The following is a 14,125-nucleotide window of genomic DNA, read 5'->3' as shown; positions in this document are numbered from 1 at the left end:
AAACCACTTCTTCCAAAAATGTTGTACCTAATAGCTTAGTTGAGAATACTTTCATCCTCTTGCCTTTTGATTTAAGGAGAACGCCTGGGAAAGTTTAAGATAACATGACCTGATATTATCAGCTGTGCTCCAAGTCAAGATAATATAACATTTATAATGTCATGAGTGATTATAAATTTACAATTGTTCATTCTGGGTTTTTACTTGTTCTTTGAGTACAAATTAAGAAGATAATGGGGTACAAGGATCATGAGTTTCAGGCCAGCCTAGCTGTAAATAACAAGACCCTGTCTCTGAAAATCCTTAAAGATCTCCTGGGGTCCAAGGTTGAGGGATGTTTTGTCTTCAGCATCTTTCAGCTCATAGAAGACATTTTGCTTTTACTGCATAGTTGCTGAGAAGAAAGACTGCAGAATCAATGCTGCTTTCCTTTTTTTTTTTTTTTTTTTTCAGGGGCTGCAAAGGAAAAAGTAAGCTGCTTGCTTTATTTGCAAGCTTGGTTTGATTGGAAAGCTTAAATTGTTTTAAACAGGAGTTTCCTGTTGCAGCTCAGTGTAATAGGGTTCATTTTCAGGCAGCTGTGTTTATGGTTATGTGTTATGGTTCTTGCCAGTTTTAGTTGTGTTATAGGTAAAATTAGATGCCATCTTTGAGGAACTCACAGAAAGTGTGAGTGCTCTGCCGCCTGAAGTCTTTAGAGCATGACGGTGACATCTAGTCATTGAGAATGAGTGAAAGATGAGGGCCCTGGTTCACAGAGAGAGCATGCTCAAGTACACTGGTGGTGCAGAGGAGATCCTAGACAGGCACTGCAGACAGCCTGCCAGGCAGCCCTTTCAGCACGCCGCCGTGATATTGTGTAAACTGTGCAACAAGAGGTAACTAAATTATCATGTCGGTAATTTTGAAGTAATATTGTTGTGCCCGCATCACAAGACCCCCAAGCAAGACCACCACAGAGCCACTATCCGATGCAGAACACAAAGGGGTTTATTGATAGCAAGCAAGCTGGGCTTGGTCACGTCCAACATGGGACACAGCGGGTAGAGGAGAACGCCCCGAGCACTCACTTGAAGGGGTTTATATAGGAAAGGTTTACATGCAGCTTGGGATTGGACGAGGGGGCTAGAGGTAAGGCAGTTCTTTGAAGTTACTGGCTGAACTCTAAGCATGAGGTTACTGATGCTAACAGGATTCAGGGTATCTACAGAGACATTAATTTTTACTCCCCATGCCCTGCTTTTGTTGAACCCAGGATAGATACATTCAGATTTATTGTTGCAGTCCTATTCTCCTCTAAGGTCAGCTTCCGGTCATTTGAGCCCATTACTCCTATCTTGTTTTGCCAAGTCCAGGATACATAGATTTATTGTCCCAGCCTTATAAGTTCAACTTCTGGTCAGTTCTAAAACTGCTGGTCAGCAAATACCTTTAGAGTGGGGGGAGGGGGTGTCTCTCAAGACGGCTACTGATTTTTTCCCTTTCAATATCATTTAGTTTTTCTAAAGGCAGTAAGTCATTGGACATTCTTCACAAAGCTGGAGAGAGATGGCTCAGAGGTCACGTGCACAGATTCTCTTGCAGAGGATCTGACTTTGGTTCTCAGCACCCACATTTCAAGGCTCACCTGTAACTCATTGCGTGCCTGCCTGTAATCCTAGCTCCAGGGGCCTATATCAACTCTGCCTCCAGAGGCAATCTGCATGCATACGCATCTACCCACACACAAACATTCCCATACACATAATTAAAAATAAATCTTTAAAACAATATTCTCCATTTCTGTTTATCAGATATTAGTGTTTCCTCTGTCATAATTTCTTTTATATATTTAAATTTTGATGACCTTGCCCTGGACTCTATCTTCTGTTAGAAATGGTTGTTTTTCCTTAACTTAAAAAAGATACAAGATAACAAACCAAAGCCATCAGATCTAGATCCTGCCAGAGGCAGGACTGCTTTAAAGCAAAGTACTTCTAGGATCAGAATAAAAATAGCCTGCTGTTAGGAGAATTCCTCCTGGGGGAGATATGAACACAATCTAATCCCTCCTCACAAATCTGATACGAGTTTGATTCCAGGAACTCACATGAAGGTAGAAGAGGAGAACAAACTCACCAGAACTGTCCCCTTGACCTCCACACAGCCAGGGTGGCATGCACATACTTTCCCCCTACACACATCATGTACATACAATAATAAAAATAAATCTATTTTCAAAAGGTTAAGATATGGTAGTTCTCTGTATACTTTGAAGTCATATATGAAGTTATTTATTTGTAGTGCTTTACTGTTGAATCTTAGAGGAGCAATTTACAAATGTAGCGAAGCAAATTTTGTATCAGTTATAAGGAAAATATTTTAAGTTCCTTCTTCTATGCCCTAGATCTAGATACCTAAGAGTTAGTGTGTTTCTCATTCTGTAAAGGATTCAAGAAGGGCTTGAGTGCTATAGAAGTGGTGGTAGAAGCATAGGCATCTCATTCATTAATGTAACTTAGTTCCTGTTTATACCATTTCCTCAGTCAGTCAGTGAGACTAGTTAGAGCACTTTCATATTAAGAGCGGACGGAAGTCCTGGGGTTGGGGAGATGGCCCCACTGGTAAAGTGCATGCCACAGAATCATGAGAGTCTGGAGTTCAGATGCCCAGCACCCACCTACAATCCAGGTATGGCAGCACATGTCTATGACCCGAGCAGGGCAGGGGGAAGGCAGAGACAAGAGGATCCCCTGAGCTCATGGCAAGCCACGCTAGCTAAATTGATGAGCTCCAGAGAGAAACCCTATCTCAAATTAAAAGAAAAGTGTTAGAGGAAGACACCTAACATTGACTTCTGGTCTCTGTACTACACATCCTCTCATACACACAAACACATACATGCACTTACACCATACACACGTTCAAAATGGTTTAGAGAGCGAAAGTCTATTTGGTCTTGTTTTGTTTTGACACAAGGTCTCAGTATATAGCCCAGGCTTGCCTAGAACATGCTATGGATTTTAGGCTGGCGTTGGGGTCACTCGGAGTGATCCACTTGCCCCAGCCTCCAAGGTCTTGGAATGCAAGCATATATTCCTGTGCCCAACTTGATATTCTCTGTCTTCCTGCCCATGTACTCTGTATTTTATAATGGTTATTGTATGAAAATGAAGAATTACGTGAAGTAATTTGGAAAAGAATACTCCTGGCATCACACAGAGAGACACATGAACAAGACAGCCTAGCTCAGGAATAGGGCTTTTTCAGAGGTGCTCAACCCATCGAGAACGCACACCAGGTGGGAGGTCACTTAGTCTCCATCCCATCACAGTGTGGTCACTGTGTCACCCCACTGGTGGAAGCTCGCCCTTAGAGACTGACACTGTTGGCTAATTCCTAATGCTGTTTAAGGAAGTGGTGTGATCGAGTCAAGTCTCAGGAATGTTTGGCATCCAGGGGTCAGGTTAACAGGCATGGATGCAAGAGTTTCACAAGGTGGAGGAGGTTTGTAAAATACCGGCTCTGGGTGGTTACCTGTCTTTGAAAGAAAAGACTTTCTGACATACACCCCCATTGTACATTTTTTTTTTTTCATTTTTTAAACTCAGCCAGCATACACTGACCCTCTGAAGTCTCTAGTAACAAATTATTGTTAAAAGTGACTGGGAAATGTTGGCTGAGAGTAGTCTGATGAATCTCTGGACAAGGTCCCTAACACACAAGGGATTTGTTAGCAGGGCTTAAGGGAAGCCACCTTCCTAAGAGTGGTTCTTGGCCACGGAATTGACCTGGACCAACTTGAATGTTAGGTCAGAGATTATATCATATTATTTTGACTAGAAGTTTTCTTTTAATGAGCATTTACCTTTTCTAACATTATCCTCTCTGAAGAGGTAACCCTGAATTATTTAGAAACCAGACTAGATGCCTAACATATCTGGCATCACTAGTCTCTGGAAAGGATGAAGCTATTAGGAGCCCAAAAACATTTCTGGCTTTCAGCCAAGAAACTGGTTACCTGGAGAGAGGGGGCATCTTCTTACTCTAAACTGTCTAGCCTGTTTGTTCCTCCGGGTCTCATTATTCTTTCATGCATATACCCTAAGTGCCGTTATGGAATCGGGGCAATGTCCAACGGTACTGGGAGGTTTTAGAGGTGCTACCATTGTGGTTTCCCAGTGGTTGCATTAACCAAGATTGTGGTAAAGTTGTATGACCTTCACAATCTTGGCCAAGATGGTAACATTGCCTCTATCTTGACGGTGACAAAGCCATGTGGTTACTTTCTACTGTGGTGAGTTCAGTCTATGAAAAAAATGAGCCCATCTCTCATTGGGGCTCAAGTCTGTGTGGGACCCACACATTCCACAGACTAAGTGGAGACTCTTACCTCCTTTTCTTTAAAATAAAAAAAAAAACCCACCTATGTTAGGTTAACATGGACAGAGCAGGAGACAGTCTATGTGGCCTAGGTGTGTAGTCCCTGAAAAGCAAAGCAAAGACTCAGGGAAGACGACAGTCATTCCATGTTCTTACCCTGAGGAAGGGGAGTCCGTGTATCTTGTAATTGTGAACACCGAACAGTGTCATCTTGATCTCATTTTGATCTCTGTACAGCTCCAAGTACACACTGTTGCTGGCCCAGGAGCCTGTTAATGAAGCAGAAGGAATGGGGGGATGTGCTTTGTGCCCGTATGTAGCACTGTGGCTCTGAGAGCACCTGGAGAAACTGGGGAGGAGAAAGTTACCTTGGCACCGTTTTGTCCCACCTCAGCATAGTGATGGCCGAGATCAGGCATCGGTGATTCTGATTCGTGTTGACATCATTTAAGACCTTCAGAACCAACTTGTGAAAACTAGTTCATCCTGATTTAAAAGCTTAGCAGCTTTGTGTGGTGCTTTTACTTAGTAAGAAAAACAGCTGCCTGGGGACCACATGGTCTTAAGGCAGTGACAGATCTACCACTCCAGGTGGTTATCTCCCCTCCTTTTTCCCAAGCCTGATCCAGAGTTTCCCAGGTTCTCTGGAGGAGCCATAATGGAGAAGAAAGTCCTGTGTCCAGACAGAAAAGTTAAGGAGCTAACCTTAACATTTAGTTTCCACCACATGGCCATCAGTCAGGCACAGAAGCCTGAGGGGATAAGACCTGAGGGTTTCTCGTAGAAGGGGGAAGGGAGGTCTTGAAGATCCCTTTCATGTTAGATTTCTTTCATCTCCATTTTCGTCAGATAAAGGACTGAGTCCCTTTTCCAACAGAGAATATAGTCTGGTGTCTTAGTCATTGTTCTGTTACTGTGAAGACACTGTGACCAAGGCAACTCTTATAAAAGAAAGCATTTGATTGGGGCTGGCTTACAGTTCAGAGGTTTAGTCCGATATCACCATTGTTGGTTACACCCTGGCACTGCTCATCGTGGCTGTTTGCCGGGTGGCCATGCCGGTGGAGGAGCATGCTGATTGAAAGAATCACTGCCATGGTTACCTTTTTAGAGCTTTATTGGGGGGGTGGGGCGACGGGAGGGAGGAAGGAGCAGAAAGGAGAGGGAGAAAGGGCGCACAGAGGGCCCACCCGCTTTTTAGGCTGGGACACCGTCGAAGGCTGATGACGTAATTAAGGACAAAATCCTTACAGCCATGGTGGAAGCATGGTGGCACACAGGCAGACTTGGTGCTGGAGAAGGAGCTGAGAGGTCTACATCCCAATCTGCAGGCAGCAGGAAAAAAGAGAGCCACTGGGCCTGCTTGGGCTTTTGATACCTGGAAACCCACCCCCAGTGACACACCTCCTCCAACAAGGAAACACCTCCTACTCCTTCTCAAGTAGTATCTATCACTGGTAACTAAGCATTCAAACACATGAGCCTATGGAGGCCATTCTTTTTTTTTTTTTTTTTTTGAGACAGGGTTTCTCTGTGTAGTTTTGGTGCCTGTCCTGGATCTTGCTCTGTAAACCAGGCTGGCCTTGAACTCACAGAGATCGCCTGCCTCCCCCTCCCGAGTGCTGGGATTAAAGGCATACGCCACCACCGCCCAGCTATGGAGGCCATTCCTATTCAAATCAGCACTTCAGTCTTTTCCTGAGCAGTGAGATTCTTGTTGCCAACAGGGTAGGTTAGGAGTTGGTAGACTCAGTTCTCATGGGACCCTTGAATTCCATCCAGAAGACTAACAGCTTACAGATAGGCCCTGGGTCCACATGAAACAACAGCTCTTTATCATCTGTGAGTTTTGTTTTATTTTTTCTTTTTAGTTTTCTCATTACCCTTCCCGTGAACTGTCAGAGAGAATTGTATTCTTACTTTCATTTTTCCTAGAGCTCTTTTTATTTTTGCTATTTCCTACCCTGAATTCTGAATGTGGGAGTCTCTTAGAGACTGAGTTCCTATTCCCAGGAGTAGAGACTTCTTGTGCTCAGTTGGCCTCTTTGCCACCCCTTGTCAGGTTGATAGAAACCCCTGACTAGATCTAAGAGACTGCTGATAAGCCATGAGGTCACCTGAACACTGGTGCAACTGTGAATCGGGCTCCACATTCCCTTCATGCTCAGAGCACAATGTAGCCAGGGTGTCCTGAATGCCAAGCAAAAAAATGCCAAGAAATTATCATTTTTCTTCCTTGTTCTGTGCACAGAGTTACCTGGTCACTGCAGAGCTCTCCTGGGCCCTTCCCCACATTGCTGAGAAATTTTACATCCTGAGATGGTTACTGACCTAAGGAACATCATTCCCTGGGAACGTGGGGGCTGTGGAACAGTGTCTCCCCAAGGGAGGAGATCAAAATACTCCCAGATGGATTTGAAATCCAGGATGAGTCCCCAAATTGTAAAAGAATATTCCTCTAGTCACACAAAGAGAAACACAAAGTAAAAGTAACCCAGAACGGCAGATGCAAAAGGGTGCTTAGCCACCAAATCAGGCAGGCGGGCAGGCGGGCACACCAGGTCGGGGAGTTAGTGTGTCACCCTGAGGTGGGAGCTGCACCTTACAGGCTAACGTGATGGGCTAATTCCTAATCAGAGCTTTGAAGGGAAAGGGTGTGATAGAGTCGAGTCTTGGGTCTGCATTCCAGGAATTACCTAACAGGAGTGGATCCAGAATTTCACAAGAGGGAATGCTGGTCCTTGGTGGCCTGCTTATCTCAGAAAGAAAAGAACTTTTCTCATGGAAAGAGTAGGTATAAGTAATAGCTAGGTTTTTGTTTGGTCTTGCTCATTTGTTCTGTGTCTCAGAATATGTCTGCCAAGCAGCTGTAGTTCAAAAACAAGAAAATATTAGTTTATCACTGCAAGCTAAAACATGTGTGGTGCCAGCATCAGGCTAAGTGTAGTCAATAATTTAGAGCATAACAAAGCCAGAAATAAGTAAATGGGTAAGGAGGATTTGGGAAAGACCAGTATTGAATTAGTGACTTTTAGCTCTGTGCATTAAGAGCCCCTGGAGAGTTTAAAGAATGTCCTTATCAGAGTCTTTCGTCTAGAGCAGTGGTTCTCAACCTGTGGGTCATGACCTCTTTGGGATCAAATGACCCTTTCACAGGAGTTGCATACAGATATCCTATGTATCTGGCACTTATATTACAGTTCATAGCAGTAGCAAAATAACAGTTATGAAGTAGCAGCAAAAATAATTGAAGGTTGAAGGGGATCACCACACATGAGGAGCCGTAATAAAGGGTCCGCCTGCAGCATTAGGAAGGTGGAGAACCACTGTTCCAGAGTCTGGTACAGCTATTCCTGACCAATGAGATGGTTCTGTGCGTAAAAGTGCTTGCTAAGTTAAGCCTGGAGGCCTGAGTTCATCTGCAGAACCCATGATGGCGAGGAAGAATTAAAAGGACACAAGGAACCTGTCATGCACCCACGCACGCACGCACGCACGCACCAAAAGCAAAGATTTCTAAAAGATTACTCTAGGACCAGTCTAGGAATTCAGAATTTCTTGAAGGCCCTAGATATATATGGTTCTAATGTGCAGCCAGGCAAAGAAGCCACTGGTTTTTATTGACAGGCATTTTCAGAAGAGCCCTTTGACCCAAAGGACATGATTTCATAATACCCCCCTTCCTCTAGTTTGTTTTTTCCCCCAACACAGAGTTTCTCTCTGTAGCTCTGGCTGTCTTGGAACTCGAATTGCAGACCAGGCTGGCCTCAAACTCAGAGATTCACCTGCCTTTGCCTCCCAAGTGGTGGGATTAAAGGCGTGCGCCACCACTGTCCAGTTTTTTCCACTTTGAATGAAGGAAAAACAGACTTCAGTGTACACCCTCATGTAACTGTCAGAGCGGGCAGACTAATGAGAAGGTTTGCTTTTTTCCCCCCAGTGTTAAAAGATGACACAGAGAAACTCAAACAGCTGGAAATGGAGCAGAATATCTTGCCGTCTCCACGACTTCCCATTGACATTAATGTCAACAGCCAGGTGAGTATTGGGATCTCTTGTGTGTCTACTTACTATACAGCATCATAGTTCCCAGAAAGACTTACTTTCCAAGACAGTTGTCTTAATTTGCTTTCTTTTACTGTCGTAAAGGCTGTGACCAAAAGCAACTAGGAGAGGGATGGATTCATTTCATCCTACAGCTTACTGTCCTTCATGGAAGAAGCGAGGGCTGGAACTCACGGCCGGAAGTAAAGCGAACGCCTCAGAGGGATGCTGCTTACTGGCTTGCTCTCCTACAACCCAGGCGCAGCACCCTCTGGTGGGCTGGCCTCTACCACGTCAGTCATTAAAACTGCCCACAGGTGGCCACCAGGCCAGTCTGAGGGAGTCTTGTCTGTGGAGATCCCCTCTTCTCAGAAAACCCTAGCTTGTGTCAGGTTGGCCAAAAACTAACCAGCACAACAGTACTGTCTCATTTTTGGTGGGAAGTCTGTCGAGCTCTAATAGACCTGTGTTCCCATTTTAAAAGGTGAAATCTGTCGATATGCAGTCAGGAAGGAGGAAACTTGCACGGTAACATTAAGAATTTTAATGGGGCTAAAGAGGACTGGACCAGTGGGTGCTGCTGAGAGGCGGCTCAGTAGCCAAGAGCATTTGCTGCTTTTGCAAAGGACCCAGGGTTGATTCCCTGCACCCGTATGGCAGCTAGCTACCGTCTATAACTCCCAGTTTTAGACACCCTCTTCTGAACTTGCAGGCACTGGACACACATGTGGTGCACAGACATGCATGCAGGCAAAACACTCATAAAATAAAAAATAAACACAGAAAGAAATCATTGTAAGGTCAGAAGCAGACATATCTCAGTGAGTTCAAGGCCAGCCTGCTTTAAAATAGTGAGTTTCAGGCCTGCCAGGGATACCTAGTGAGACACTGTCTTAAAAACAAATAAAATTTAAGGTCTCTCATGATGAACATTTGTTTGTCTGTTTGGTTGATTGGTGTCATTTGTTTGTTCGTTTGTTTTTGAGACAGGGTTTCTCTGTGTAGCCTGGCTGTCATGTAACTCACTCTGTAGACCAGGCTGGCCTCAAACTCAGAGGTCCGCCTGCCTCTGCCTCCTAAGTGCTGGGACCGCCCAGCTCATGGTGGTTTTTTAAAGAGACACTGAGGAACTAAAGAGATAGTCAGTAGTTAAGAGCACTGGCAGCCTTCCCATAGACCTGGGTTCGATTCCCAGCACCTACATGGAGGCTCACCCATGTAGTAGCTCATGATCATCTGTCACTTCAGTCCCACAGTATCTGATGCCCTCTTCTGACCACTGTGGGCACTGTGCTTACATGCACATGCAGTCACATCTGTACACATAATTTAAAAACTAAATAAGCACGGTGAAAAACATCATTGGGCTGACTGAAAGTCATAGGTTAAGTGGTTGTATATTTTTTTTTTCATTTTAATGTCGTGTGTTTCTGAGGCTTTGAAATGAGGATGGTTGTCACGTGCAAATGATTAAGAAGTCCTCAACTCTGCCACAATGGAGTTCAGGGAAGGGGGAAATGTCAGTACATTTGAATGAGCCATGATTGTAAAAGAACGTAGAATTACTGGGAGCTGAGCTTGGTGGTTCAGGGCTATGATCCCAGATAGCTGGAAAGCTAAAGCCGGAGAACTGTAAGTTCAAGTCCTGCCAAGGGCACAGTGATTTCAGCATCAGCCTGGACAGCCTGGTGAGAGCCTGCCTCTAAATTAAAGCCAAATGGAGAAGGGGATGCACAAGGTCCTAGGTTCAGTCCCCAGTCTCACACACACACACACACACACACGCACACGCACACGCACACGCACGCACACACGCACACACGCACACACTTCCTTCTGCTAACAGGAGCTAGGGGGTCACAGGCAAGATCAAATCTTAAAAAGTGGTTCTCATATTCTTTTATATCAGAATTACATAGGAAAGCTTGTTAAAAATTCAGATTTAGAGCCAGGCCTGCTGATACATTCCAGTCTCGGCCTTTGGGATGCTGAGGCCACAGATTACTGGCTCAAGACCAGTCTGAGCTACATAAGGAGACTCTCAAAAAACAAAATTTTTAAGTTCAGATTTTAGGGTGCTGCCTAGAGACTGAAATAGACCACATTGAAAAACATCAGAATTGGAATAAGGACATCAAATTTGTTCAGACGTAGAAAGTTGTATGATATGCAATCCTAGGCCCAGCAGCTGTCCTGTCGTTAGTTACTATTTAAGTTAAGCAAAGTATTCAATGTAGTTCAAACTGGTTACTTTTCTTTTAAATGTATTAGTCTACCTCCATTTAATTATGGTGTTTACTGAGTGGATTTGTTATTTGTTGTTTTCATCAGTATCTTTGAGAATGTTTATATATTTGTTACATTAATGGTTACATATAATTTGTTCCAAAAAGTCACCTCCTTTCCTGGTGACAGCTCCAGAGTTAGTAACACGAAATATGAATGGTCAGGACCTAATTCCTATCTTTAAGCAACTGAGTTACTGAAATGATTGAATTAAAACATTCCTGGAGGACATGTGACACTTAGTGACGTCTATCCAAGGTGGATTCCAGATTAGGCTCTAGGGGTCAGTCCCCTTCATTTTGGAGTTCTTTATCTGCAGTAGATGGCCACAGGAGTGAGTGTCGGGGACAGGAGATAGCTGCCTGAGGCGTATGAGTTCCTGGTTGTCTGAATATGAACTCTCAACATTCCTGTTTTCACATAACTATGGCCTATCAAGAGTGTTATATTTTTAAACACTCAGGAAGAAGTGGTAAAGTTGACCGAGAAATGTCTTAATAACGCCATTGAGAGCCCAGGATTGAACGCAGTGAGGGTTCCTCCTGACTTCAAGAGCAATATTTTGAAGGCTCAAGTAGAAGCAGTGCATAAGGTAAGCTTCCTTGCATGGCTGTGCCCTGGTGTGGGCTGGCCAGTTTTATGTCAGCTTGACACGAGCTGTGGGAATCAGAAAGGAGAAATTGAAAGCATACCTCTGAAAGATTAGACTGTAGGCAAGCCTGTTGAGCATTTCCTTAATTGGTGGGGGAGGGCCCAGCCCATGGTGGATGAGGCCAGCCTTGGGCTGGTGGTCCTGGGTTCTGTAAGAAAGCAGACTAAACAAGCCATGAAGAACAAGCCAGTAAGCAGCTCCCTTCCATGGCCTCTGCATCAGCTCCTGCTTGCAGGTTCCTGCCCTGCTTGAGTTCCTGCCCTGACTTCCTCCCGTGATGAACAGTGATGTGGAAGTGTGAGCCAAATAGACCCTTCCCTTCCCGAGTTGCTTTGGTCATGTTGTTTTATCACAGCAATAGTCACCCTGACTAGGGCATGACACCACACACACACACACACACACACACACATACACACACACACACACACACACACACAAGACATACTGTTGTCACAGATGAATAATATAAGATATGAAAAGTATAGGCTTTAGAATCTCATCTCTAGTCTGGCCCCTTCAAATTTTGTGTTTGGGGCAAATTAGTGTATTTCTCAAGCTTGTTTTCTGTTTTCAATAAGATAATGGTAATGCTTTCCTTAAGATGCATTGAAAGAATAAAATAAAGTAATAAATGCAAAGGACAAAGAATACTCTTTGGAACATAATAAACATTAAAAAGTATGGCCCAGTCGGGCATGGTGGCACACACCTTTAATCCCAGTACTCAGGAGGCAGAGGCAGATGGATCTCTTGAGTCCCAGGCCAGGCAAGGTTACATAGTGAGACCTTTTTTTAATTTTCCGGAGCTGAGAACTGAACCCAGGGCTGTGTGCTTGTTAGGCAAGCACTCTACCACTGAGCTAAGTCCCCAACCCCAAGACCATATTTTAAATAAATAAATAAATAAAAATCATGGCCCCGATAGTGGCAGCCACTGTCACAGCTGATAGTAATAACATATAATCTGAATTTTTTAAAGCTCTTGGAACAGTGTCAAGGAACTGGCTTGTCTCCTGTGAGGCCGCTGTCTTGACCTCAGACTTCCCAACCTCTACCACAGTGCAACACAGATGCTTGTTATTTGTATGCTCTCTGGCTCCTGGCATCTTACAGTAGTCTGAATGGACCAAGAGAGCATGACCTTACATTTCAGTTCTTTGTTTTTGATTGAATAAAATGAGAAATCATTTTAATAACTTTAAATTACAAGGATTTTATTTTATAGTGAAAGGCCTCCTCATAAAGACAATTCCAGAAACACATACCTCCATGGTAAAAATCTACCCGATATTATTTGTTTGTTTGTTTGTTTGTTGTCTGTTTTGAGGCAGGATCTCTATTGTGTGGCTCTGACCGTCCTGGAACTCCCTATGTCGACCAGGCTGGCCTTGAACTCATTGAGTTCTGCTTGCCTCCCAAATGCTATGATTAAAGGTGTGCATCACCTTGTCTGACTCTACACAGTATTTTAAAAAGAAGCAATAGAAATTCTATACAAACTCTTTCAGAAAATAGACAGGAAGGAGATTTTCCTAATTTACACTATTAATGTTCTCCCCATACCAAAACTAGGGCAAAGTATTACAAGAAAAAGGTTCCAAACCAGTAATCCTCTCAAACAGGGGTAGAAAAGTTCTTTGAAAGGTCTGATGAACAGTATAGAAGTACAGTTATTCTTCATCATCACAAGGGTGTGTGTCATGAGACAATTTGGTTTATCACTCAAATCCATATAGTTTATATATTTAAAAATATGTACAGTTAGGCCAGGAGTGGTGATACACAGCTTTAATCCCAGCACATGGGATCAGAAGCAGGTGGATCTCTGTGATTTTAAAAAAGGGCTATATAGTAAGACCCTGCTTCTCCCTCCACAGAGAAGTCAGATAATCTCATTGCGTATAGAAAAGGCATTTCACAACATCCAGTACTCGGTCATGTTAAAAGTTCCCAGTACAGTAAGAATAAAATGGGTCTCATTTAATCTCCTATGTTACGTATTTTCTTAACTTCAAAAAGAAAGAATCATGCCAGGCAGTAGTGGCATACACCTTTAGTCCCAGCACCCCAGAGGCAGAGGCAGGCGGATCTCTGAGGTTGAGGCCATCCTGGTCTACAAAGTGAGTTCCAGGACAGCCTGGGATACACAGAGAAACCCTGTCTTGGAAAACAAAAAACAAAAAACAAACAAACAAACAAAAAATCAGGGCACACAGTCAAATCAAAACAAAACCAAGAATCATCAGTGTACAAGTTTAGTGATTGACATCTGGAATCTGCTCCTTCCCAGTTCTCTGGGCTCCAGAGCTTCACTTCTCAGGCTCTGCCCTCTGCAGAACACATGGCTGTGTCCTCCTAGGTTCAGGAGCTCCACACAATCCCTACCACTGTCCTTGATAGGTGGTCCATGGTACTGGTATGCCCTAAATGCTGGCCTGTACACTGTAACTAAGGCTGTGCCTTCACCAACGGTCTCTCCTGGCCTCTCTTCAGGCTCAAACTCTGCCACACAGTTCCGAGCCTCAGCTGCTCTCCATAACCTTCCAACCCAGTCACACAAACTCCTACACAAACTCCCTGGTTTGGCGGCCAGCATAGGGTACAGCCTCGGCCCACTCTAGACCACAGCTTCTGCGTGCTGACCTTGAAGAAATACTTCTCAGAAGATTTCACCTCAGTGATGCTGGTCTCTTAATCACAGCAGATTGCTCAGTCTCAGTTAAACAGTGTCAGTTCTTCCAGTAAAGCCAAGGTTCACTCCAGTGGCACTGGTCTCTT

At 44.0% G+C, this 14,125-nt stretch overlaps 1 protein-coding gene across 9 annotated transcripts in view; it reads left to right on the top strand.

Annotated features, from left to right (window-relative positions):
- Epb41l5 (erythrocyte membrane protein band 4.1 like 5) overlaps positions 1-14,125 on the top strand; it is a 127,636-nt gene that overhangs the window by 80,180 nt on the left and 33,331 nt on the right. For all 9 annotated transcript variants that reach the window (XR_013043194.1, XR_013043195.1, XM_042257991.2 and 6 more), the window contains 2 exons: positions 8,303-8,400; positions 11,156-11,284. Coding sequence is in view for 7 of the 9 variants with exons in the window: in XM_042257991.2 (XP_042113925.1) it covers positions 8,303-8,400; positions 11,156-11,284 (227 nt within the window). In the remaining 2 variants the exon portion in view is untranslated. The remainder of the gene's footprint in view (positions 1-8,302; positions 8,401-11,155; positions 11,285-14,125) is intronic.

This window comes from Peromyscus maniculatus, chromosome 11 (genome assembly GCF_049852395.1).
Source record: "Peromyscus maniculatus bairdii isolate BWxNUB_F1_BW_parent chromosome 11, HU_Pman_BW_mat_3.1, whole genome shotgun sequence".
Taxonomy (NCBI): Eukaryota; Metazoa; Chordata; class Mammalia; order Rodentia; family Cricetidae; genus Peromyscus; species Peromyscus maniculatus.
The sequence above is the reverse complement of the archived record's forward strand: the minus strand, read 5'-3'. Positions and strand labels throughout refer to the sequence as shown.